Consider the following 27561-nt stretch of genomic DNA (forward strand, 5'->3'; position numbering starts at 1 on the left):
CACACCTGTTTAATCTCTTCACCACACAAAATCATTTTTCATCTTTCTTGTTTTATTGGTGCTGCTTCATCGCATGGCCACGCGCTGACAGTTTCCTTACATTTTTCCTTACGTTTTCTCCCTAAAGGCAGAGGTCTCTTCCCCGACAGACAGTGAGGATCGGACTCCAGGGCGTTTGCAGGCTGTGTGGCCCCCACCCAAAACTAAAGATGAGGAAGAGAAGGTTGGGCTCAAATACACCGAGGCAGGTAAGGACCTGAAGCTAGTTGCCTGTTTTTAAGTAACATATCGGCTCATAATCAGGTTGGCCCTGAAACTAACTGGTAGTTATGGAAGTTGCATGTATCATAGGATTTGTATCATGGTATATTTGAATGGATCTATTGTATAAAACTAAAACACCTAAAGGTGCTCTGAGGAACTTTAATTTTTAATTTTTTTTTGCACCTCCTTTGGACAAAAGCCATAGTGTTTTTACTACGCCAGCTGTTGTTCCTGGGTGAGCGTAGCCATGACTAAGGCATTAAGAAAAACTATATAAAAATAGCATTCTTTGCACTGATGGTCTCGCTTGCTGTTACGTGTAATTTATGATCATCAAAGAAAAAATGTGGCTGTTTTAGGAATATTGAAAAGGTCCTCATAGCACCTTTTTAAGCAAAAAGTGTTGACACCATAAAAACACCTTCATACTTTACTCTACAGCTCATCATGCAGAGGGAGCAAGGTATCAGTGGCAGTGTGTAAGGCATCCTTCAAATCCACTTAGGAGCACAGTGAGGTTGTGTCTGCACCTAAATGCTGCTGTTTGTGTGGTTGCTTTTTCATGGAACCACAGGATAGCATGCTTGGGTGTTGTCAAAGTCAAAACATTTAATGGAATCAAGTATGCTCTGGGCACCACGCCATATTTGGCCCACCTTGTCTTCTGAGGGTGTAATGGCACACAGATAGGTTCAAAGCACACATGGCTGTCAATGGGCTGATTCGATTACAAAATAAAAAGGTTTCCTTTCATGCTCCGGGTGGGTAGAGTGAAATTGTGTCAACTAAGAGCCGTAGAGTGCGTCAAACAGCAGTGCAACAGCTGTTTGGAGTGTTCTGTGCTAGACAGATTCATCCCTGAGAATAGATTAAGACTAGCCAATGTGGATTATTCTGATTTATATGGGTTTTGCGTTTGTCTAATATAATAGCGTGAGTTTGAGATGTGGACCACAAGTCCAGACTTAGAGCCATATAGATTAAACTAACACATGTGAACATTCACATCATATTTAATCTCCCCGCAAATTTAGAAACCTATACAAAAGTACTGATTTGATGTATGTAAATCTAAATAATTTAGTTAGGTAGGTACCATAAATAGTTTGAATAGTTTGAATGTATTTCTTTTTCTAATCATTGACTCAGATTAATCAGTGATACAGTACAATGTTCTTTATTACAACAAATTGCATGTGTGATTCTATAGCATATGCTAGTGCTTTATTTTTCATGTGATCTTGATTTTAAGTCATTTTTAAGTAATCACAGGATAGGCTGGACAAGGATATTGCAGTTCCTGACTCAATTTATCAGTTAAAATATGTTCAGGCTTAAAGTAGTTTGAGTCAATTGTGTTGTTGTTGACCTTTTCCTTTGCCTGCCTTCCTATAATTAGAATCAGCATTTTTGAATTGTGTTTTGACGCGACTCAATGTCTTGTTTTCATTTGAGCCGACAGTGTCGTTTTAATAACTGGTTGGTTGAGTTTTAAATATAGTGAAAGTGATCCACCCTTCAGTAGAATTTTAACCACAAACATAAGTACATCTTGCTCGAGATGTTCATCTGTCTTGCAGATCAGCTTGATTATCATATAATGTCCTAATCTTTCAGCAAGTACATCACTTTAATCCACCCAAAAATATGTTCTCTTAATCTACAGATAAAATCCCAACAAAGTGTTGTGATTATTGAACTCGAATCATTTAAGTGTATATTTTATTAAATCAAACTGCCAGTATGCTGAGTTTGTTTTTTATTATGCAAGTGTTCTTGTTGTGCTGCTTTTCAGAGCACCAGGCTGCCCTCTTGCAGCTGAAGCGAGAGTGCAAAGAAGAACTGGAGAGGATGCATGTAAGTTATCATATGACTTTAGGAGAATGACTGACTGAAGACACATCATGCATAGAGGAAAAATCAGTCAGGGCATCTCTTTGAGGGCTGTTGAAGCTAGGCATGTTTATGTTTTTTAGCACATTTCAACAACGAGACAAATCAAAGTTCTCAGTTAAGTAAAGGCTTTCTGGTGTAGGATTTGTGAAATAACATTTTATTGAATGTGTATGTAATATGCATGAAAAACAAATATACTTTAAGGCAGGCACTTGTGGAATAGCTGTTCTGTCCTAGCAGTTGAGTGTCACAGACACAAGATGGCGCTAAGCAAGCATGAAATGTGGAGTGCAGCAGCTGAACTAGTGTAACTGTACTAAAAGCTTGAGGATGTCACAGGCTATAAGTTGTTGTATATAATGTATTTTGAATGGACATTTTTGCTCAAAATCTCAGTTAAGCTTGTTATTTTGATTAAATGAATTAGTTAATTTCTAGATTTACATTTCCAGAGAAATGGTATGGATGGGTTCAAATGAAGAAGAAGATAAAGACTCAACTTCCTTTCAAATGTATTGTGTCTTTAAAAAAGAGAGGTATCGTTCACAGAATTTGATTGCTAGAGTTCCAGCTCTCCAATGAGCATGAGCTTTTAGTATGCAAACCATTATACATACACCATACAACAATATACAACTTATGAACTATGAAACTATTTGCATATTGCCTTAATGGACACTCATGGACCAAGGCCTGTAATGTGACCTTTGGCACGTTTCATACCAAAATGAAAACTGATAATCAGTATTTCCACTATATAAAATATGTTGATCAAAATAGAGGTTTCTGTTTAATTTGACAGAAGCAAGAGATTAGGAGTAGTATTTTACAGGTGTTTATCTTCTGCCAACTTAATCATGAGTTGAAACTTACTGTATAACCTTGGCAGCCCAATGGGAACACAGCTCTGGTTGTGTTACATCATTTGTACCACTGATAAATTGCTCTATGGACCGTTTCCTCGAAAAAGTCTGACATCAGAGTTGATTTCTCAGTCATTGGCTTAAAGCTCTTTAATTTGACGTCAACCTTTGAAGAACTGGTGCTGACACTGTGGAACATGAACCACAGTTGCTCGACAAGAAAAGCAAGGGAACGTGCTTAATTCTATTTCTGAACTGGCACGACTTACAGTAACAAGAAGCATGTGTAAGATTTATTGCCAAACAATTTTCTTTCTGTCTCAGATAAATACTTTACTTAAGTTGGAATGTTCTTCATTGTCTGAAAGAGTTACCAGCTTGTAAGGCCCAGATAGTACCTTTTTAGATAATTCTTAATTACACACAATCAAAGTTAATTCAAGGCAACGCCACATTTACCACCTGCTGTGGTTTTACTATACATTATGACAGAACATGTTTGAGGTTTCTGATGCTTTGGATTTTGGTTTTGTCTCTGGCATTTGTCTCTCGCTTGTTACAGTCCGACTATGAGGTCCAGATCTTCCAAATGCGAGGTGAGACCGCTGTCAATACATCAAACCTGCAGGCACTCATTGCTAGGATGCAAAGAGACAGGACGTACAATGCGGCCCAGGAGCAAGTTCATGCCTCTGACGCTGCGCTGGTATCCCCCGCCGACGACCCGATGATGTTCCCCAAGACCTGCCGCACCGTGGGCATCCAGACGGACAGGGAGGCCTTGGTCAAGAGCCCTGACGGCGGCGACGGCCTCAATCAGAACATGCCCAAAAAACTCAACTTGGACTCCATCGGACTAAGTCTAAACGCTCCGGGGCCACCACCTCCTGGTCCTCCTCCTCCTCCTCCACCTCCTCCATTCCCAGTGGGCCTCTTTGGAGGACCACCACCACCCCCTCCTCCTCCACCTTTACCAGGCAGCACGGGAGCACCACCTCCACCGCCACCTCCACCACCTCCCCCTCCTCTCCCTGGAGGTGCTCCCCCGCCTCCACCTCCTCCTCCTCCTCCTCCTCCCCCTGGTCTACCTGGAGCTCCTCCTCCTCCTCCCCCTCCCCCAGGCTGTGGAGCGCCACCTCCTCCCCCGATGGGTGGCTTCGGTTTCGGCCCGAAGGCGCCGAGTGCCCCGCGGAAAACCCTGGTCGAGCCCGCCTGTCCCATGAAGCCCCTGTACTGGACCAGGATACAGATACAGGACGCCAAGTACGTGGAATAAGTTTGCTTCGTGATTGGTCGCCCATGTGGCTCCTAAAGGATAACTGCAGTTGTTTACGACTTGGGTCTTATTTTAAGTGTTTTTTTGCCATCATTTCAGTAGGTTGTAATAAGCAGACTAGTTTTGAAAAACCTTCCAGATTAACCAAATGTTGTTAACAGAAGGGCTATGTTATACTTTAACCTACTGTGCTACCAAAGTTGTGTGCACGTAATTTCCCAGTGCAATTAGGGATTTTTTTCAACCCTTCCACGGTGCTCGCTTTAAACTTAATCTGGTGTTACTGTTAACCTGACAAGTTGTGTCTTGCCCTAATTGGACATCAATGTGGCATAGTTTCCGTGTTCCCATAGATTCACTTTGACAAACATTTCTATCGAGCGGTATAATTACTTTGACAAATACTATGGTATCAGAACTGATAGAACTGTCTACAAAAAGACCCAAGGTGTAATAAACTAGAGTTATCCTGAAAAAAAAGTTGCACACAAAAAAATCCCAAATGGCTTTCTGACACTTGGGGCTAGGATAACTTCAGTTCACGTTAGTATTTATTCTTCTCGTAAACATGCATGTATAATATATTATATATCTGTTTGTTTTTATATGTCAGCTGATAAGTAAAACTAAGTTGTACAGTAGTCCAAAAGGCCAAACTATGTTTGAAGGGAAATTTAGAAGCACTGTCAACAATACGTAGTTTGTCCACCAAACATTGTGTTTATGCCTAAAATAATTCAGGTTGATTAACTATCTGTACTAAAACATGATTGAAAATCATTGTTAAAATCTTCAGAATGCACATGTGACTATTTTACATTTGATTGGGTGATTTAAGATTTCATTGCTATTGGTCTCACCTTGATTTTTACTGCAGATTCCAATATTCAAAGTTGCAAGAGTGATGCTGTTATCCCAGGCTAAACTGAAGGGATGTCAGTTTATAGATAGAGGTAAAGGTTCAGCCCTTAACTATCCTGCTCAAGAGAGATGTCATAGTTATGGTTGCTGCACCAGATACTCTGGGCATTGTAAGTGGATTATCCAGCCCATTTACAGTGGCTGTGGTCGTTGCCTCTGAGTGCCAGGTTTCCAGCTTTATGGCCTTGTATTTCCAAGGCTGGATTAGTGGGGGAAGCTGAGTTGTGGTTCGCTCTCTCTCTCTCTCTCTCTCTCTCTCTCTCTCTCTCTCTCTCTCTCTCTCTCTCTCTCTCTCTCTCTGGTCCTGGCCAGTGCTGGCTGACTACACTACAGCCGTTTCATGTCAGCAATAAATTAAACTGTAAAGGGCCAAGTTAAGGGGCATTAAATGGGTCAGATGTTTAACTATAGCTGGATCAGCTGTGTGATCTCTGTTAATGGTGTGAGGTTTCGGTATTATGAGGGGGAGCAGTGTAAGGTTTGAAATGGTGCCAGGTGTCTACATTTAACCCCCAAAGACAAAGCGTGGTTGGAAGCACGCTGGGACAAACCATCTCGGGAAGCCGCATAAAGAAAAGGCAGAAGAGCTTTAAGGGGGTATTCAAGTAGTCATTTTAATCCGGCCAATTAGCAAGCTGTTTTGCATGGAAATATGTATTGGGTTTTGGGCATCATTTTCTTTTCCGAGCTAAATTCCTGCACAGTTAGGTTAGGAGTGCTAGGCTGATCATTGGACTTATTTGCCTAAGTCTTTCAGAAAGAGGGTGCAAAATCAAAGGCGGATTTTGCGACAGTATCATTATGTCCTCGACAGAAAAACCTCTTGGCTGCCCCAGATAGATTCTCTCACCACCGCAATAGGATGCCAACTGCATGCAGAAACAATTGGACTGATTTGACCCTTTATTGAGTCCCTGGCAATGCAGTAGTTTGTTTTGGTACTGAAGCTGAGATAAAAAAAACCTGCCAGCGCTTGTGTTAGTGTGTGTGGTGTCCAGGTTCTCTTTTGTTATTTTCATCAGGCCTCATCTTGGGGTGATTGACCTGCCAGTCTCGTGCATAGCTAAGTTATAGGAGGCGGACATGTGTAGATTGTTATAGTTATCATCATTTCACAATCTTTCTTAAGAAGAAGTTTTATTTGTCAGTAACCCTTTTGATTATGCTGTTAATGTCCGTTAGATGAACAGACTTGGGGAGGGAAAGCAGAGACAGATGGGTTGAGTTTTAGCAAACAGCATAACATAGTGCTTTGCTCCTGAACATCCTCTCTTGACTTAAGACACCTCTTGTTCTCTTTTTTTTGTTGCCTCTGTTTGTTTGTTTTTCCACGTTACTCAGCAACTTCTGTAACACAACATTGCCTCCTGTCTTTCCGTCCGTTTGCTGGAAAGGGTTCCTTTTTATATTACCGAAACAAGCTTGTCTTAGATTTTTTGTTATTTTTATCACTTAGCTCATAAACAGTCCCTTTGTAAAGTTGAGATCACGGTCATTCCTGCCAAGTTTTTTTTTTAAGCCAGACAGCGAAATGGAAAATGGAAAAACATGGGGGCAGTGGGTTGAATAAACATCAAACAATCTTCCACAAATAGAGCACACGCAAAGTAAACGAGATAGACTAGATTCTTTTAAGCCTTCCCTGTGTCTGCCTCTGTCGCCGTGACTGTGCTCAAATATTTCGCACCTTATGACCTCAGTTCTTCTGACGCAGGTGTTTTAAGTTTAAATGAGCAAAAGTGTATCACAGTCTAAGAATCCTCCTTTCTTTTCACAGCAAAAACACACTCTGGGGTTCTCTGGAGGAACCCAACATCGATAACACCAATGAGTTTGAGGATCTTTTCTCCAAGGCCACCCCGCAGCCCAAGAAGAAGCCCCTGTCCGACACCTTTGAGAAGAAAGCCAAAACTAAGAAGGTAGATCTTTTATTATACTATCTATGAGGTCAATTCAGTGGCTCCACTCATTCAGCCCTCAGTTTACATCTCTTAACGTTGGTTGTGTGGGAAGCTTTATTCATTGTCATTTTTTTTGTATTTTAATGCCCGATTGTCGGCATGCCTTCTTATCAAGCTCTGTTTTGAAAAAAATAAACGTTCTGTCTCCCGTCATGATCGACCATTATTCAAAGAAAGAACTATAATAATCCGGAAAAAGAAGGATGGCGGCTCTCATAGGATCATCCTCCAGACCGCAGCTGCCAGGCCTTGCACTGTGCCAACACAGGCTATCAGTTTATGAGTTCACTCCCTGTCCTGGGCAAGCCAAGCTAACTTTGCAAGATTGTAATGTTGATAGGGGTTCAGAAGTACAGCATATTGTTTTAGGTTTTTTTTTCTCCATTCGGGTAAGTGTAGTTTTTTGAGAAAGTTGAGAAAAATCAGCAAAGAAGTGCTTTCTAGTCCAGATTGATTTACCGTTCCCCTCTCTACCTCCTTTAGTTGTTGACGTCATGTCAAATGCTGCAACTCTGCACCTCTGCTGCAGCCAGCACCGCGTCAGCATTCTGCCTGCCCTAGTGGTCCTCACTGTGGCGTCCAAGCAGTTAAAAATCGGCCACTGCCCCAGACTGTCCCCTCTAAATCCATACGCATCGCCTATTCTGATCAATTTGCTAAGGCTCCACCGTGTGTGTGTGTGTGTGTGTGTGTGTGTGTGTGTGTGTGTGTGTGTGTGTGTGTGTGTGTGTGTGTGTGTGTGTGTGTGTGTGTGTGTGTGTGTGTGTGTGTGTGTGTGTGTGTGTGTGTGTGTGTGTGTGTGTGTGTGTGTGTGTGTGTGTGTGTGTGTGTGTGTGTGTGTGGGTCCTTGATCACCCATCCTTAGATCCCTCCATTCAGTCTGGTCACTCTAAAGCGGCAAAGTGTCCAACATTTGATCCAACTCAGACAGCCACATACAGACACAAATCCTGCCAACTGTCTCCTGCTTGGGCTTACATCAGCCTGGAGGAGGTTTGACCCTGCTAATGGAAACACTGAGTAAGCAAAATCATATCAATCAAAAAAAATCTCCATGCCCATCATAAGAGCACAAGTTTTATATATCTATGTTTAGACATTTTCTCCCCCAGTACTGTGATGAGACAAGAGTCAAATATTTGATATAAAGGTCTGTGTTTAGAGCTAGCGAGAGCATTCAGAGTCCAAGTCTACGGTGAAAAGAGGGAAAGTGAGTATACTAAAGCATGGTAGTTTTCATCCCAGATTAGAAGTCAAACTTGCTGGAAAGGTCTTCAAAATAAAAGACACTTGTTTATGTGATCTTTTTTTAAAACATTTGATCCCTGAGAGTTTACACAGAGTTTAGGGGGGATAAATAGTTTGAGAGCAAAAATATCTGAATCACCAGCTGACAATGCCTTCCAAGAAGTGCTGCTAAATTCCCAGATGCTCCAGCTTGTTTTGTTTATTTCTATCAAACTTCGTGTCGATTCTCTACATTGTCGTTCCCATTTATAGGGTTGGTTGCTACCCGTTGTTAATTTCAATTCGAGTAGGAAATATTTGAATTTATTGAATCGGGTTGTCTCGTTGAGGTTGAGATCTTTTTTTTGTCAAGAGGAACATTCGCAATTTCGTCAAACACAAAACCAACATACAAAAGCAGGACATATAAGACCAGGCAACCTAAAGGTGGTACGAGGAACTTTTAAATATTTCTGAAAGTCAATTTTTATCTTTTAATGATTATATATTACACGTCACCGCAAAGAAGACCATCATTGCAAAGAATGCTCTTTTTATATATAGTTTTTCTTAATGCAGTCGTCATGGGGATGCTCACCCAGGAACAGCAATGCCGCTTTTGTCCCAAGTGGTTGCTAGAATGAACACATACTGAAAGTTCCGCCGAGTGCCTTTTAAATTGAGTGAAAAATACAGTTAACAAAAACAACTGAAAGATTAAGGAAATTCATTGAATTTGTTGAAAAAAGGATTTGATAATTAAAAACATTCTTTATTTAACTGTCTGGGTGGAGGTTTAGGGCCTCAACATGGCTGTTTTACTCTTTTGGAGTCTGACCAAACAATGGCCTCCATCCCTCTACATGACTACAAACACCAGTGGACACTCATGCAGACTACCTGCCTGTCTTCTGTCTGTCCACACACAATTCACATCTGACGTTGCCAATGAATCTCTGTAAGAGGAAAGTGTGTTGCACTTAACATGTTTGTTTGTTTTTTACGGTTTGTTTGTGTATGTTCCTGCGAGTGTGTGCGTGTGTGCTGCCCGAACGCACGTATGTGAGATGACGGCACGTCTTCGCTTCTCGTTATGCACTTGCTCAGAAAGTGTTGCCAGATCATGCTAACACCACAGCCCCAGGGGGGAGGAGAGGCGCACGGCGAGAGGAGATGAGTGGGAGGGAATGGAATGTGTGTGTACATTATGCATATGAGCCACTTCCCGGCTTTCCAACAACTCCACACACCCAAAAAAGTGGAGAGTCGGCACATGAGTCAGTTAATCTTTATCATGTGTGCCGTAGAAAAAAATCAAAGCTCTTGTTTACGCTGGAGCCCTTCTCCCTCTTTCTCTCTCTCCCTCCCTCTGCGCTGATTAGCATATCAAAGCAGAGGAGATGACATGGAAGAGCGATCTCCCACCCGAGCAGACTGGACCGGACTGGACTGGACCTGGGGTATAATTGCAGGCATGTGGCTCCACTCCAATGGCTAAAAGGAGGCAATGAAGATGGGGCCACCTATAGGAATGGGTGGGGGTGGTGGGGAGAGAGTGAGCATTCATGTCGGTGCATTCTTGATTGAGGGATTATATGGGCGGGAGAGATGCCTTGAGGATGAAGAAATCAATCCAGCTAAATAGTGCTGTCCACTTTGCAATGGGTTGAAATATGCACCTCAGTAAAACCCAAGAACCTCAATTTCCGCTTTCCCTCGCATAAATCAAAAACCCCTATCAAGTTTATACGTGGAAGATCGCCTTAAACAAACGGCAGCTTTAACCGGTTTATGGGAATAAGTTATGAGCAATCGCAGTGCGTTTATTAAAGACATATTTGACGCTCCGGCTATGACGTCGGAGTGTGGGTGTTAAAACTAACAGCGCCGGGTGGTTGAGTGTAAATTGTAGGTGGTTATTGATGGGAAGTCTTGATCCAGTTGTTATTGTAACATCTGCCCGGGTGACTCCAGACAAGATAGTCAGACAGTCACCGTGCGCGGAGCAGGCCAGCCCCCCCCGGCTGTGTAAACTATCCGCTCGGCTCTGAACCTGCATCACCCTGGCCTAACCACCTCGCCTTACATCGGCCACATGCTTCGGCTCAAACTGCTGACACTCCCGGTTTCTCCTTCCATCATTTTGTTTATTTTCATAGGCCGCTTGCCTCTCTCTCTCCCTCTCTCTCTCTCTTTCTATCTCTCTCTCTTTCTATCTCTCTCTGTCTCTGTCTCTCTCTTTCTGTATCTCTCTCTCTCAATTTAATTCAATTCAAAATGCATTATAGGCATGACTATTTTCGAATACAGTATTGTCAAAGCATTATTACAAATAATGACAAATGATGGATCCGAACAGCCCCCCCCTCCCCCATTTATACATGCATATACACACATTACAAATGATAAGACTTATGTCTGTAAATAATAATAAAATGATGTCAACAGCAAGAATGATAACATCAGTAAACATTGATTAGCTCTCTCTATCGCTCTCGTTCTCTCTCCCCTGACCAGTATGTTTAATAGTGGCACTTTTAGTTCTCCCTTTGTCCACAGGAGGGAGCTGTTAGCTATTGCTGCTTACCTGTCTCAGCATCAGCATCACGGTGCTTTTTTTGCGCGTGTGAAAAACCGAGGGACCCTGGCCCGGCATCAGTTGTCTTTTCTCATTAGCGTAACTGTTTTGGCTAATTGGCGAGTTCTGCAGCCACAGCGAGCTAGGAAGGGTTCCTGGGCTGCTTTTAGTGTGGCCCGTCCGAAGTGGTTAATTAGAGGTGTTGGGAGAAAGCCCTGGTACTCAGCCGTCTCCAGTCCTTTCGACTGGGAGATCCCCAGCCATCCAGGTAATAGAGCTGGAAGCAGCATGGCACCCACTAACGCCCTGTAACGCAATACCCACTTATAAAGCTTTCCTGCTCTCCTGCTCCCACTGGACAGCCCCAGTAGCCCGACAACGCCATAATACCTAATGAAGAAGCCTGACACATTAACTTTTAGAGCGGGGGCTCTACCTTGCCAAAACTCTCCCTGGCTTTACGGCTAATTCAGTCATAAGTAATTGTGACCATGTGTAGGCACAAATAAAAATCCTGTGAATTTATAGTTTGTTATAAAAAGCCCTGCTTCTCTTTGCCGTGCTCTTCTAGACTGTCCTTTTATGGTTCCACTTTTGCCTTTGTACTTTCACTGCGACTTGATATTTTTTGATTATATCTCAACACATGTTCTTTGGTAAACCGAAGGAGGTGCCTTTCTGTTTAGCTTTGCTCCCTCATTGATGTAACTAGACAAAGTGTGTGTGTGTGTGTGTGTGTGTGTGTGTGTGTGTGTGTGTGTGTGTGTGTGTGTGTGTGTGTGTGTGTGTGTGTGTGTGTGTGTGTGTGTGTGTGTGTGTGTGTGTGTGTGTGTGTGTGTGTGTGTGTGTGTGTGTGTGTGTGTGTGTGTGTGTGTGTGTGTGTGTGTGTGTGTGTGTGTGTGTGTGCGCTCCGCATTTCATGATGATGGGTTATTCCTAGACTACTGGGCTTCAGGCACTCAGCCTTGCTCATCATTACCATCATCTGCTTCTACTGCCAGGAGAGTGACTAAGTGATTTTTAACCCTGGCCTCTAATCACAGTCTGTTCTTTTTTTTTGTCAGTGTTTGAAATCTAGAATTGATGATAAAAAATAGCTGTGAAGAAGTATAAGGTATAATTATGAGATATGAAGTTTGTAAATGAACAAACTGAAGGTTAATATTAGTTATTGATTGAAACCACCAATTTCCTAAATGATGTGTACATCTGTTGATGATGTTGTTACTTTCCGAATAATGTGTGATCCTTGGATTAACATCTGTAAGTATGGAAATAAATCAAGATATGGCAACTATACGGTATGAGCTGAATGACCTGAAATGCACACTGCATCCTGTTAATATTCTTGCAATTTGTTTGACAATATGAATCTACTTTTTCTTTTCTTTTTTCAGCTTATTAAGCTGCTGGATGGGAAGCGTTCACAAGCAGTCGGCATTCTCATCTCCAGCCTGCACCTGGAGATGAAGGACATTCAGCAAGGTGAGGAATGCTTTCTCTTCTGTACGTCTAGTAGCTAGTGCGCACTACATCATTTAAATCTCTTTCAAGGAAGAGGCCCATATTTAAATTCAAAAGCAATAAACAGAATTTACAATCCCACTTTGTGAGAAATTAAAGATGAGTCCTGATGAAATGCAGACAAAAGTTATTTTTGGAGATGATATAGAGAGCCCTGCAGCGGAGGATAATTTCCTACCCCCTGACAGCTACTGATTTGCAAGTACTGCATGCAGCACGCTTTTTTGATTAATTTGTGTTTCAAGTGGAGCGTGAATGATTTTTCCAGTTACCACAGTGGGAAAGAAAAATGCCTCGATTTGTCAAAATGTCAGACGGCAACAGTGGGATAAAAGCAGCCTTTCAGGTTTTTCTGTCAGGCCGCTTGTAAACCCTCCTGCACTGCTTAAAATCAAACCGCCATCTCCTTCATTTGAAGAGCTGTGCAGATTGATTACATGCTTGGTTTTGCTATGGAAAATGCAGCCGTGTGTGTGCGTGCATGTGTCTGTGTGTAAACACATTATATGTGTGTTGGGGACAGCGTAGATGGGCCAGGAATTGGTCCTGTCCCGGCACTGTGGCGGAGAGTGCCTGCCGCCTGCTAGTCTGAGCATGCGGCCAGCAGATCTGTTTATTGTAGCCAGTGACGGTTTCCACAAGCCCTAATGGGACTGACACCCCGCTAATGATCTAAGCATGTACAAAACCACCTTTCCACAGTTAGCAGACACTGCGCAACCACATAAAACCACCTCAAACACAAGTGGAACAGCACAGAGCTCCAGGACGCCCATTTTGTTTAGTTTTTATTTTATCCTTTTATCCCCTTCAGTTCTTTTTTCTCTTTTCCAGTGTCAGCTCAGCTTGTAGAGGTAGTTTTGTAAAGAGGCCTGCTCACACCCAGCGTGAGTCTGCTTCCTTGTGCCTTAATGGGAGGATGCATGTGAAATTAACAATTTGAATTTGACAATGAAGGACAGCACCTTAATAAGCACTTCTAAGGACGCCGTTCCCCAGCCTCGCCTGCTTGCCTCCCCTTTGTTGCCAAATTAAAAGGACATGGGACATGTAATGTAATTAGAGCTACTAGGGAGGGAGCAAGGGGAGTTGGGAAAGGTAGCACTCTGGTTAAGGGAGAGAGGGGGTCAATTGCACCCACTTGAGTGACTGGGGGACCTCAAGGGCCACCATGGTTCAAGTGCAAAGGGTTAGCTGCCCCCCCCCCCCCCCCCCACACACACACACACACACACAAACACACCACCTCGCCACACACACACATATAGGCATGTTCACACACCACACATGCCCTTCCACACCAAAGACGATGAGTGAAAAGTGGAAGGAGAGGGTGTGAGGTGGTTGGCTGGCAGGGCTTTGATCTGTCGGTGTGGAGAGATATCCGGCTTCCCCGTCGGATCAGAGTGCTCCTGTGCACACTGGAGCAGGCCCCCCTTTGGTGTCTGATTGACGGCTGCATGGCTGAGGGACTGAATAATCCACTCTAATAAGATGTAGGAAATGGACCTCCAGCGTTCTCTCTGATCCCAGCCATTGGGACCACATTGACAGCTTTTCTCTGCAACACAAACAGCTGGGAACCAGAATGCTAAGTATTACCTTGTTAGCTGGAAGCAGTCTGTGACTGAAAAGACTAGGGCTGTGTGTTGTTTATAGTGTTACATTTACCGGTGCCAGTAAATACATTATAAATGGTGCTGGTGGTATAAGAAATACACATTTTTACATCACTATAAAGATATGTTTTTTGCAACAATACTTGAGTGTTCCAAATAACACACATGATTTATTTGAAAATGTGCATAAAAGGACTTGTAAGACTACCGGTACTTAAAGGACTTTATTCCTAATTTATGTAGACACAGAATTAGTAAAGCAAAGTTATACTTTTAAACTTTTAAAGTGACAAAATACTAGTATCTTTTATCAGTTAAACACTTTTGTTTTTAAACACATTTGTTGTACCGCTAGATGGTCCTACTTGGTCTGGTATGACAAGCAGTTTGTATTTGCTAACGTTAGCGAACTTCTGCCAGGCTATGCTGTGTACTGTGCTACTATTAGCCTACAATAAATTGTACAGTTAACGGTCATAATTGAATTGTCGCCTGTGGCCACAGTTGCTGTTATTAAGCAAAAGTTATCCAGTTTTGCCCTAATGTTAATATATGGAGAAGCAAATGTATTTTTAGCTAATATTCGCAAATTCAAGATAGATTTCGCAGTGTCTCACATTACTGAACTCAAATAGAGAAATAAATGGCCACTTGTTGCCATGGTACCTGTTTTTTCTTTTTTTGCAAAAGATACCCAGTTTTATTTAAATTTTTATACGTTAAGCTAATGTAAGCAAAATGAACCTATAAGTTTGTGACTTTTCTCTATTTGTTCTACTGTCACACTCTATTTTACTTTGTACTGACATTGCATAATAGTCACTTGTGGCTATTATTTAGGAAAAAGTTACCCAGCTAGCTTTCATGTTCATATGTTGAAGCTAATGTAATGTTAGATCATGTTAGAAAACTAAAGCTAAATATCAGGTTCCGTAATTGTCACAGCGCCTGTTCATTCAGAAAAGTTACACATTTCAGTATTGTATTGCCAACCTTAGGTGTTGGAGATTTTTTCGATACTTGTAGCTTAAATCACAGTATGATTTACTGTGTATTTGTCAATCATCCAGTAGTGTGCTTTGTCTTGGTGATGGCGTTTTTATTTAATCTTTTATGATTATTTAATTTTTTCACATTAAGTGACTGTTTTTAGAGCAGTAGTTAGTGTGTAGCCCTCCTCAAGCTGACACCGACCAGACGACAGCCAGCAGCACTGGAGCCATCCCCTCCTATCGCGTCGCCCTCCACGCCTCCCTCACTCGGCCATAAACCCTGTGACACCTCTCAGACACAGAACAGGAGTCACTTTCTCTTTTTGTGGTGTCCTCTGCATTCTGCTTTCCCTGCATACTTAACGTTCTACTGTGTGAGTCGAGCTAAACAAACATGTGGGCAAAACAAATCCTCCTTTTTCGTTTCTTTTCTCACTCCTTTGGTGTCTAAATCTTGAGCCCTGCCAAACTTTGTTTATCTCTGTTTCCTCTTCGTTTTACCTCCTAAATCCTCCTCCGTTTCTTTCACTCAGCTCACCTTCTCCTTGTCCTCACTCTAAAACTAATTACAGTCATCTGGGGTGGTTTTTTAGCTGTCTGGGCTTCATCCCTCAGTCTGGCGTTGTTAGAAGAGAGGTGTACCAGTCTTTCGCCCAGCATCTGTGGCTCATGCCCAGTCAGCCCCACATATACCTGCCTCTTCCCCTGCAGCCTGGCCAGAGTCAAAATCCCCAGCTAATATTCTAAAATAGGTGCATCATTTTAGCTACATGATAATTGAATGAATTGATTGTGTTGGTTGTTGGTGCAGGTGTGAGCAACCACAAGCAGATTTTGGTCAAATAACGCCTATTCCGTCCTTTCTCCTGATATGCCATTAGTTTCATTCATTCTCCTACACTATACAATATGTCTTGCATTTAAGTTTGCCACAAATATATTTTTCTATTACACAAAGGTTTAAAATAATTACAGGGCTATCGTGAGTTTACATCCCCTGTCAGAAAAAAAAAACAAGTTTGTTCTTCAAGCACTGGCAGCACTTAAAAGGCAGCTCGCTTTGGCCAAGATCATATCCATTTATAAGGCCCACTTGTTTACAATTAATATCTTTTACTGTTCCAGCTGTTCTCACTGTGGACAACTCTGTGGTGGATTTGGAGACCATCGAGGCTTTGTATGAAAATGTAAGTATGTCTAAGGTAGTAAAACATACGGCTGTAAAGTCGTCAGACGGCCTTTAAGAAAATGGAGAAACCCCCTATCATTTTTATTGCTGCTTCTTGCTCTTCTGTTACTGAACAGATTTGGTTGAATTCACCTACATTTTGTTCTTGGACATTGTCTTGTGTTTTTTTTTTATATTATATATTTCTTTATAGAGAGCCACCAGTGAGGAGCTGGGCAAGATAAAGAAACATCACGAGACTGCTAAAGAAGATGAAGTCAAACTGCTCGACAAACCTGAAACGTAAGATTGCTCCTATCAAAAGTTATTATTATACTAAATTATATATGTCATCATATTTGGGCTTATACGACAGTTTGGTTCACTAGAGACATCCAAAAAGTCAAACCAAAAAATGTGGTATGTTGGAAAACGTAGTCAACATTTATATTGCGGCGTCATTTGTCTATTCCCTCCAAAGTCATGTTATTTGTATAGTCTTCTACAACTGCATGTGAGTGTGCGCGCAAGCATAATGCATTAATGGGACGTTGCTTCAGTAGTTCCTGTCAGGGTTCAGAAGTGCGGGCCAGTTAACGAGGGCCTGCTTACCCAGAGGTCCCGCCCAGCCAGCCCCTTGGCCTTTCCTATTTCCATGTTTGACCAGAGCTGTCACTGCGGCTTGCCCGAGTCGTCCCCACTCAGCGTCTCCCTCCATCAGCGGAGGGCCTAATCACACAGGATGTTACCGCTCCGCTCCCCTCTGACACGCCACTGTTTACACAAGTCGGCCCGCATCAGGCCAGAGCTACCTTTGATCAGTCCCGCTGCTCTCTCCCCTCCACCCGACCCCGTGGACCCCTTTTTTCAAAAGCCCCAGCCGCTCATCATGACTATCAGCTTGTGAGCGCAGCCGTGGCAACACTGACTCAGCCAGGCCCCTGCTTGGAGGGAGCGCGGCCCTGCCAAGCGCCCGAAATAGTTCATCCTGTTAGACGTTTTGTTTAATTCTGTCATAACACATCACACCCTTGTTCTCTTCCTCCACCTCCCCCTCCTCCCCCTCCTCCTCCTCCTCCTCTTCTAATTCTTCCCCTCTTTTTCTTCCCCCCAAGGTTTCTCTACGAGCTCTCTCAGATTCCCGACTTCACCGGCCGAGCCAACTGCATCATCTTCCAGTCGGTGTTCCTCGACACCATCGCCTCCATCCGCCGCAAGGTTGACATCATCTCCCATGTCTGCAAAGTAAGAGCGTCAAGTCAAACACTGCTTTGGGAGCCAGTCAAGCCTCTGGAAACTAAACTCTGGTCTAAAATACTAAAAATCAATATATGATACCAAAGTTGGGTGTCCCAATAAGCTTTTTCACAAAAATGTGATTGGAAAAAAAAAAATGTTTTTTTACTGGCCTGTCGGACTGGTCATGGCTGTTTCAAACGGTCTCCATAGCAACAGTCGTTGTTTTTATAAAACGTTCGGGCAGAGAACTGCTGTGATTCAGGGTTCAAAATACTTCTAGTGTAATAAGAGCCAGAGCATAGCCTGCCTCATCTGAACTGAAATTCTTGTCAAACTAAGATGACAATATCTTTCATTTGGTTTGATAAACCAATCTTTTCAGATGCTTACTATCATGCAACTAACCGACCAAATCATATGGTTAGAAGGATTTTATTTTGGGGATTTGGGTCTACAGGGGCTTTAAAGGGACATTAGTTTTTGTTTTAACCCGAAGTCTGTGTCTGTGTCAGGAGCTTTTAGAATGTCAGAGTTTGCGGGACGTAATGGGTCTCGTTCTGGCCTTCGGGAACTATATGAATGGAGGGAACCGGACGAGAGGTCAGGCTGACGGCTTTGGACTGGAAATCCTCCCAAAACTAAAGGACGTCAAGAGCAGGGTAACATGTCACTTATAACTTCACACTCACTCTCTTACCAAAGCACCACCATTTCCTGGTAAACATCATTTCAGTATAGGCCCTTACAGTCAAATGACACAGTGATGCATCAATGTATAATGGAAAGTGTGATTGTTGCTGTTTTCCTCCTTTCCTCCTCAGGATAGTCGTATGACTCTGGTGGATTACATTGTTCTGTCCTACCTGCGTAATTTTGACAAGGTAAGGTACGGTCGACCAAATTTCAACAAACCTTTTACACTCTTGTCACTCAACACTCTGCTATAGTATTATAGTTTGACATCTGCCCCACTGTTCCAGCATGCCGGCACAGACAAGAGCGTGTTCCCTCTGCCCGAGCCCCAGGAGTTCTTCCAGGCGGCTCAGGTGAAGTTTGACGACCTCACCAAGGATATACGGAAGCTGAGGAGAGATTTGACCGGTAGGACATGCCCTGTTCTAATAGTACATTTGCTTTTTTTCCTGTGGGCATCAGGTCTTAAGAGCACACCACATTGCATTTTATCACTGTTCATCCTTGTACTGTAAATCAATCAATATGATTGTTTATACAGTGTGTACTCTTCCAGAGAGGTCTGTGGGTGTATTCAGGACCTTGGATGGCCCAGAGGAAACTTGTCTTCCCAGTTTCCAGACATCTTAACAGCTGTTTCATCATAACACCATAGATGCGTGCCCCTCTACTACATGCCTCGATTCTAAAGCACTCGAAAGCAGGGGCATTATCCCCCAACAATGCACATTTTAAGCTCAAGAGCTGTTATCGCAGTGACAATTGACAGATAAATAGGTAAACACTGCGTTGGTGCTCACAGTGTCGTGGGCGCCAAGTCACTTGGTAACCCGGCCCGCCAGCCAGTCAGTCTTGGCCAGGGCCATGCGGAGGTTAAAGGCGATGCCCCCCTGTGCCCCCGGTGTCTGTGGTTATTTAAATCAACCAATAATACGGCATATGAAAGCAATTAGATAAGCTCCGCAGCTCTCCCCAACGTTTTTTTCAGATCGCTGTTAAAGCCGTCTCCTCTCTGACCCGGGGGAGAAATACAAAGAGTCTACTAAAGTACCCAGACCCACCTAAAAAGCTGTCACTCATTTATTAGGAAAAATGGAAGACCTGAAGACAATAAATGCAACATAAGGGCGCCCGTATTTGATCTCCGCTGCAGCGCAGTCTGGCACAGTAGTCCTCGGGGGCATTAGCATCACAGGGCAAGCGTCGGATTCTGGATGCTTGGCGCGCTCCACCTCTGACTCCCACCATTTTTATCATCCACAGCCGCCTGGAATAAATATTTATGTCGGGCTATTATAAACCAGCCTAGAGAAAGCAAGTGGTCTTAATTATGAAGTTAATGCAGATCACTTCCATCCACCACTTGTGTGAATTGTGTCTGAGGGCTCGCACCAAAAGCATGTTCCATGCTCTACCCGCTCTGTTTAACTTTGAGGCGAGCAAGGCCGCCTTGCCCCTCACCTGATCCTGAGGTGGCGACTGCGGTGTCTTGCCCCTCGGGCTGGGGTCAAAGGTCAGGATACTTGCTGAAGCTAGCAGTCACAAGCTGAATTTCCCTCTCTCTCTCTCTCTGTGTGTGCACCAATGTGGGCGACTCTCACACAAATATCCCGCGTACTGTACTGAATTCAAAGCGCCAGGAGAGTGCATTTGCAGACGTTATGACATCTTGAGCTTTTGCTAAGTTGTCATTGATGCTTCGCGGCGAGTTCCCTGGTCCGCTCGACTTGCCCTCTCCTTCACTGGCTTGTGCAGAAACATGATCCTCTTTTGATGGGGCTTCCTGTTTGGGGAGAAGGTGGTGACCTCTCCCCATGCTCCACTCAGGGGGGAGACGAATGGGTGGGAGGCAACAACCTAAACGTACTGTAGACTGTAGACTCTCCCATAAAGGCAAATATCTGTTTCTGTCTCTCAAGTCAGATGTAGTTGTGCAGTCGGCTTTGAAAACCAGCAGACAATTCAATAATTTGTTTACATCTCAAGTTCCGATTTAGATTTTTTTTTCAGGTTACCTCTTTCAGACCGGCGAGTGGCAATACATAAAGATCCCTTTTAACGGCCGCGTAATTGGACTGGACAGAGAGGCAGGGGACGCTACCGAATGAAATAGGATCAAATAAAAAGAAACAGTCAGACCTCATTTGCTGCTCAGGGGAATTTAGTGTTTCACAGAAGGCCTGGCCCAGGTTAGGCATCCATCACTGTGGCAAATCAGACAGTGTTCTGATTTTAAATGGCCTTTAATGTCAGGTCCAGGCAGGGCCTTTAGCCTGAGACCCGTTTTACGGCCGAGGAGGCTCCACTCGCGACGGCACGTGTGAAGTAAGCCGGTGTGACGAGGGTACAGTCGCCGCCCGTCTGACCAAATCAGACATAAATGTTTGATATTTGTTAATTATGAGTTGCATATGGCGGAGAGAAACTGGGTATATTTTTTTTCTGAATGGAAATGTTTGCTGCATTTAAAAAAAGAAAAGGAGAGAGGTTGATTGACACTATCTTTATGTAACAGTACAACATGATATAGAGTTCCTTTTACCAACAAGACAGGTTGAGCTGCTATAAAAAGAGATAAAGCAGCGACCACTCATAGTATTAGACATTTTCTCATCTTGATTTTGATGCTCCCTGCAGGGTTTTATATGCTCCACCTCATATTCTAAGTCGTGGCTGATGTTTCTATTTGTCAGCGAGGGTTTTTCTCTGGAAAAATGTTTTTAGGAGTACAGGTCATAGTGTGATGGATGAGGGTTAAATTTATGATTAGTGGAGGGGGTGAGAGCGTCTCTCCTTTCCCCATGGAGGCAGTCCCCTGGCTGGCCTCAGCGAGGGGGGATCGTAGCCCCACAGACAGAGGAGCTGGAAGTCTGACAGGCCTGCTGGGTTTTTAAGACAATTGTGGGATCAGTGAGAAAATACAGTTTTGCAGGTTTAAATGGCTGGGATATGCCAGGGCTTGGAGCACTGCATTAGTCTAAAAGGTCAAACAAACAAAGGTAATGTATTTTCCAAATGTCCTCGAAAATGCTAGTATGCAGATACCATACATTAGTTGGAAATATAGTTAAGTTGGCAGCTGGTCTGCTTTTAACAAGAAAAAAAGAGAGACCCACTTTTTTTATTATTCTTTATTTGTAGTTTAACAAATATATTCCCTTCTTCCCCCGACCCTCACCGGACCCGCACCCAAGGCTTAAAATAAAAATAAAATAAAGAGTAAGTGAATTAAACAAAAATAAATAAATAAATAAATAAATATAGACCTGTATGCAATAGACATTTTCAAATGTGTAAACATATGATGACCATATTGCACATAAATGTATATGAACCGATAATAAAAAAGAGAGTAAAGAAGAACATACATTTCTCCATTAATGATAATTGGCTCAAGTGGAATAAGATCTGGTTGCAAACAATGCAAGGGAAACAAACTGTTTGTCTTTCTATGATTTGATTCAAGTTTTTAACAAAATGCAATGAGAAGAGACCAGGTTACAAAAAAATTGACATTTGGCTCTACCTTATCTCATATGAAAGGTCCTCAACATTTGTTTTCCAGTAACTGTCAAAATGCCAAAACATATGCTGCGTTATCGCCGCATATCTGAGACCGAAACATTCACCAACATGTAACATGTAGTTTGTGTCTCATGGTGTTCCCCAGGCTCCCCCTTCCACTGTTTAAGCATTGTCTCTTAATTCCACACACAGCCGTGCATTGTCTTGGAGTGATGTGATTTCCTGGTAGCTGCAGTGGGGGCTCTCGCTTACTGCGCTAAAATCATAAGCACACATTGACATCAAAGTCACCCATACTTTGCAAACCGCACACGAGGTAAATCCTGGAGCACAAGTCTGGCTGTCTTGTTTGTCCTCCCTCCCTTTACCCTCAGCTTTTCGTCATGTTACCTCATATGTGAATATAACGGATTGGAGATAATATAAATGCATGTGTATAAGCGTTGCCTGGGTGCCTCAGGATACCAGCTGTGGTTGGGTTGTTTTGTTTACACACTGTGGCATTATTGTACCGGTGGCTCTGGTTGTGCATGTTTGCTCAGGGGATTTTAAACACCAGTCCATAAAAACACCTGTTTATCAGTGTGTTCTCTTCAATCAGGACGCTGGTTTTACAAAATGATTCCCAGTCCTGACTTCAAGGATTTGGATAACTTGTGGACGCGGGACACATTAGCATTCAAAGACGCTGAGTCCCACTGGCTGTAATCCCATCTGTTTTTCCCCTTGTAGTAACAGTGGGATGGCTTTAAAGATCGGCGGTGTGGCTCCCATCAAGCTCCTGTCTGTCTGTGATGGGAAACTAGTCCCCTGTGGCTACAAGACCGGACAGAGAGCATGATGGGAGAAAACTGTGCCACCAGCAGCCGAGGGTTGGTTAACATTTGAAATAAAGGAGCTTTGTGTTTCCATGCTGACAAATAGAAGGCAAGCTGTTGTAACAGTTAACAACAGACATTACACAGCTTGTGTGATTTGAAACTTGAAATATATTTTTGTAAATGCATTTACCTCATTTTAAAAATGTTTTTTAACTTAATTAGCCTAAATACAAAATGCTGTTTATTTCTTACTTAATTATAAAAGTTGATAAACAAAAACTACAGCTAAAGTTTTCCATTTATTACTGCAGATTATTTTAAAAGCATATTTATATGTCGTAATACTACTATTTACTGTAAATATATACAATACATTTATATGCATTTCAATTATGATGCAATATTTCTTATATTTGTCATACTTTTTTTGAAATGTCAAGTCTGTACTTGTCCATTTTAATTCCTTTTTTTTTCTTTTCTATAAAGATAACTCCGTAGTAAGAAAGTAGTTCTAGGTTCATAAAACATCAGTTATAACTGATTATTATCAGTTTTGATCCTGCACTTTTGCTTGTTTTGTTAAGAGGAAGTATATGCCATTCAGTCAAAATTACAAACATAAGTAACTAGTAAGCTCAAATGAACAAAATATTCAATTTGTGATTATCCTCATTTAATTTTCTCCATATGTATGCAGAACAGAATGATGTACACTTACTTTTATGTGTACAAGTAATATAAGATTTTCTCTAAATACTGTATTTAATTAATACTTAAGTAAGACATAAAGACATAATGGGGCACCACCACAGCTTTCTCTTTGGCTGAGTCTCATTCCACTTGGTTTCCCCCATCAAAGTTTGTGGGACTGTTTGTGCAAAAGAGCAACACATTAACATTCACTGCTCCATTAACTCACGTTCTGGCTCCATTTGTGACCAATAAAGAAATGTTTGTAAATCTCAGGCAAAAGCCCTGAAGTTATGTCTTCACTCTTAACTAGCTGCACGTGGTCCAATTTTTTGCTTAAACAGGAGAGTCCTCCTTTTGATTATATAATCTTCTTTAAAAAAAAATAATGTATTATCACTCCAAGACAATGTCTCAAACTGGAGCTTTTTAGTTTTTATTCTTTACAGCTGCTCTGTTTTTGTGGGCTTCCTCCTTGCGGCCTTTGCTGTCTGGGCCACATTTGGAGGAGAGCCGCCTCCAAATTGTAGACTTGCTGTTTTGAACACTGTTTTAATGGGTCCTTTTTTTCTTGAGTTGGGGGATTTCTGGTGAGGAAACGCGGTTTTGTCCAAACAGGATATTTTGGTTGTCGTGTTTGTATGGTTGCCGATTTCTGTTTTTTATCTTGATACTGTAACTGCTGGTTCTCACTACCCATGGACTAAACAAACTAAAAAAAAGATTTAAAGTCCAAACGTAGGTAGTAACTCCTTCGTTTTAATGTTCAGATGTGGTGTTTTCTGTCCCACTTTATTAGGATAGCCGTATCATAAAAAGATGTTATAGTCTTGAGTTTACCGGGCTGCAGGTGCGGCGGCTCAGCGTGCAAACCATACCAAAGGCCAAACTCTGATCTAAAGGCGGCGACGCAGTGAAGTGAGACGGCAGCCAGGCCCGTGAAAAAGCCTCTTGTTGTGTTGCAGAACTATTTAGCTATGCAGTTATAAGCAAGAGAGAAGGTATTTATTGCAGCCATTAATGACTTACAGGTTGGAGGAATGTGCCAAAGTTCTTTCACTAGGCGTCTGAGAGTGTGTGTGTGTGTGTGTGTGTGTGTGTGTGTGTGTGTGTGTGTGTGTGTGTGTGTGTGTGTGTGTGTGTGTGTGTGTGTGTGTGTGTGTGTGTGTGTGTGTGTGTGTGTGTGTGTGTGTGTGTGTGTGTGTGTGTGTGTGTGTGTGTGTGTGTGTGTGTGTGTGTGTGTGTGTGTGTGTGTGTGTGTGTGTGTGTGTGTGTGTGTGTGTGTGTAGCAACCCGGACTTACAGTTGGGAGGAAATGGGGAAGACTCGGCTGGAACACGCTCAGTCACGGCTGTTTTCTCTGTGCTCGTGTGAGCAGGGTCGTTTGGCGCCGCGCAGAAAGCCCCGTCAACAAGCGGCACAAACACATCTGCTGCGCTACACGTGTGCATTTTTCATGAAGACATCAGAAACAATGTGTTAGAGCAACATTCGAGTGTTTGGAACCCGTGGGATTCTCTCCACCAATAGTCTCGGTTAAAACAAGTGGAGCAAAAGGGGGAAAACAAATAAAACTCTAGTTTTGTACTTAAAATTCTAATTGAACGCACTTGGTGGCTAAGCTTTAAGCACAATTAAGTTTTAAATCCTTGTATTTAACCCAGTTTAACATGAGAAAATAATATCATAGAATATACGTACCATAAGATGTTTCGTTATCCTTTTTTAATTTAATAAAGTTATCCTGTCTCTATCATTCACTTATTTTTACATTGTCCACTGTGTTCTTAATGAGTCTTTTTATTGTTTGATTATTTTATATTCCCGGACGACGTACCCTTTTTTTACAATGTAAATTTTTTTTTTTTTTCTGTCATTTTCTTTCATTCGTCTTTATTAAGAACTTTATATTTCCCTTTTGTCTGTCCACTCCACCAGCTTGTGAGAAGGATGTGCAGAAGGTGTGTGCCAACTCGTCAAAGGAACACCTCCAGCCCTTCAAGGATAAGATGGAGGGATTTCTCTCTGCTGGTGAGTCGAGCTAAGATTTGACTTAATAGACCAAAACAATGTGGCAACATTCTTCCACGTACTGTTCGCTGGTTATGAATATCCATCAGTTTAGTTCACTTTCTAGTTTTCCATTTTTTTATTTCAAAAAGGGAAAAACTATTTAAATATGTAGATGGTGAAAAATGTTACATAATATTTTTTCCCAATGCACACAGGAATTAATGCATATGACGTAAGAACAGGAAACAACTCAGAAGTGACCCATAAGTGACCCTGAACTTAATCACTGATTGACCTCTTAACATGATGTCAACCAAATCAGATGTTTCCATATGCCACCCCTATGTACACACATAGGGGTGGCTGTATTTCTAATCTTCTGTGACATACTCTTTCGTTGGTTATTACAACATATGTTCTACCCCTTAGATAAGTAGGGTTGCGTAAGTCAAGGGGAGGCGTAAAATCTTCACCCGCTCCCGCCAAGTCATGCACAGTGACGCACCCGAGTTCCAGCCGATGTTTGCCCTCAGCCCTGCTCATAACTGGCCCAACTTGTGGATGAAAAAAACCCATCCATCTCAGTGTCTTCAAAGATAAAACCTTGGGTTTGACAGAGGATTTACAACCGACTACATAGTCGTGAAAAAAATACCTTTTTCACCCAGCATGGAACCTTTTACGAAAGAGGAAGGTATAATTATGTTTTTCGCCATGTCAGACGGTCAGCTGGGTGGTTGGGTGTGTGTGTGTGTGTGCCTGTGCCTGTGTGTGTGTGTGTTTGCATGTGTGCGTGCTGGGAGAGGGCGTCTCGTGCGCTATAAGATAGCATGAGGACAGGAGTCTACGGGCCTGTAGAAAGGATCGCATTGCCACTAACATAGTTCTCATGTACTCTCGGCTGCCATAAAGCTGGCGGGACATCTCTGAGTGCGGCCTTGTAAAGACAGGCCGGCCTCAGTGGATCAGGCCGAGGGACCACCGGGACAGGAGCGGAGCTTCCCTAATTGTGCTATATAAATAAATATATTTGCTGCTTTGCTTTGCTTTTTTGCTTTGCTGCTTCCCCTCTCACACACACACACACACACACACACACACACACACTCCCTGCTCATCTTGCTTGTCTATCCCCTTTCTGAACCAGCGTCCTTCCACACTCTTTAAAGTAGTTAGGGTAGCTACCAAGACGGAAAGGTGCAAACTTTTTAGGGCCATTACTTTACCTTTTGCTTCCTGCAGAACCAGAGTGTAAGAATTGAAACACTTTGGTATACGTTGGTTGGTTAATTAATGGATGTGTCTGACTGTGTACAAATGTCCATGAGTTATGGCTCACTTATCATTAAAGTGATGCTCCATGCCCCTGCTGTCACATCACTTGACTCAGTCGTGCCTGGATAAACGGGAAATTTAGTTGGACAGTTTTGCAGCCACCTGCTTAGTGTGAACTGCTGGCAAAATAAGCAGATTAGTGCAGCTCACAGTCCACATGAGGGACCGGAAGGGAACTGGAACACACTGGGTTTCTTTTCTTAAAGGGCTAATTCGCACAAATCGACAGCAGCAACAACATCCCTGCAACTCGACAAGATTCACAGATCTTTAGAATTGTAAGGTAATTTGTTTTTACATGTTGCATTTATTTTTAGAATGTATAGATAGTTTATTTATTTGATAGTTTAAACTGGATTTGCAGACAGGAAACAAGAGGAGAGAGACTTAAACCACCAGGCCACAAAGATGTCCTCTTTGTTTTTAAAATTGTATTATCAAAGCATGTATGTAAACACCACAAACTAAATTCTCTTTAACTGCCGTGAAGGCCAAATCTGAGTGGTGAATAATTCTAAACCTCAGCCAAAAAATCAACTTGAATTATCTTTATGGCTAGACACCAGTAGAGGCAAGTTACAAAATATGCATATTGTAATTTAATTGTTTCAACCTGTTAGATAAACAGACGTACATTTTAATGTAGTGTGTTAATCGACATCCAATCCCTGCATCTTTTCCGAGTCTGTGTTACAGAGGAAAGTGTCCCTCTCACACGATACACTACAATGAAAAAACATATTTCCTGCATCACTTTCAGCAGAGTGGTGAAACAATGGACTCACTCTATCATAAAAATAGTCAGATGAGGTGTCTCGCAGTGAGATTGTAGCCACATGTTTGCGGTGCATGGTGAAAATTTGCGGGGTGTCCATGTTTACAGAACAATTTTTCTGAGTGCAAGATGTTTGTTTATTTCACTGTGCCGGGATCGTGTGTTCTTGAAATGGAATTGT

At 42.5% G+C, this 27561-nt stretch overlaps 1 protein-coding gene across 1 annotated transcript in view; it reads left to right on the forward strand.

The window, feature by feature from the left end:
* The window catches only part of LOC307261350 (formin-like), a 42795-nt gene that overhangs the window by 3094 nt on the left and 12140 nt on the right, over positions 1 to 27561 (forward strand). The window contains exons 2-13 of the mRNA XM_080041868.1: positions 128 to 248; positions 2060 to 2121; positions 3586 to 4286; positions 6998 to 7139; positions 12384 to 12471; positions 16247 to 16308; positions 16504 to 16592; positions 17405 to 17534; positions 18041 to 18187; positions 18350 to 18409; positions 18509 to 18629; positions 25196 to 25288. Coding sequence (XP_079897994.1) covers positions 128 to 248; positions 2060 to 2121; positions 3586 to 4286; positions 6998 to 7139; positions 12384 to 12471; positions 16247 to 16308; positions 16504 to 16592; positions 17405 to 17534; positions 18041 to 18187; positions 18350 to 18409; positions 18509 to 18629; positions 25196 to 25288 — 1816 coding nt within the window. The remainder of the gene's footprint in view (positions 1 to 127; positions 249 to 2059; positions 2122 to 3585; positions 4287 to 6997; positions 7140 to 12383; positions 12472 to 16246; positions 16309 to 16503; positions 16593 to 17404; positions 17535 to 18040; positions 18188 to 18349; positions 18410 to 18508; positions 18630 to 25195; positions 25289 to 27561) is intronic.

Source organism: Ammodytes marinus (genome assembly GCF_949987685.1).
Source record: "Ammodytes marinus genome assembly, chromosome: 15".
NCBI lineage: Eukaryota > Metazoa > Chordata > Actinopteri > Uranoscopiformes > Ammodytidae > Ammodytes > Ammodytes marinus.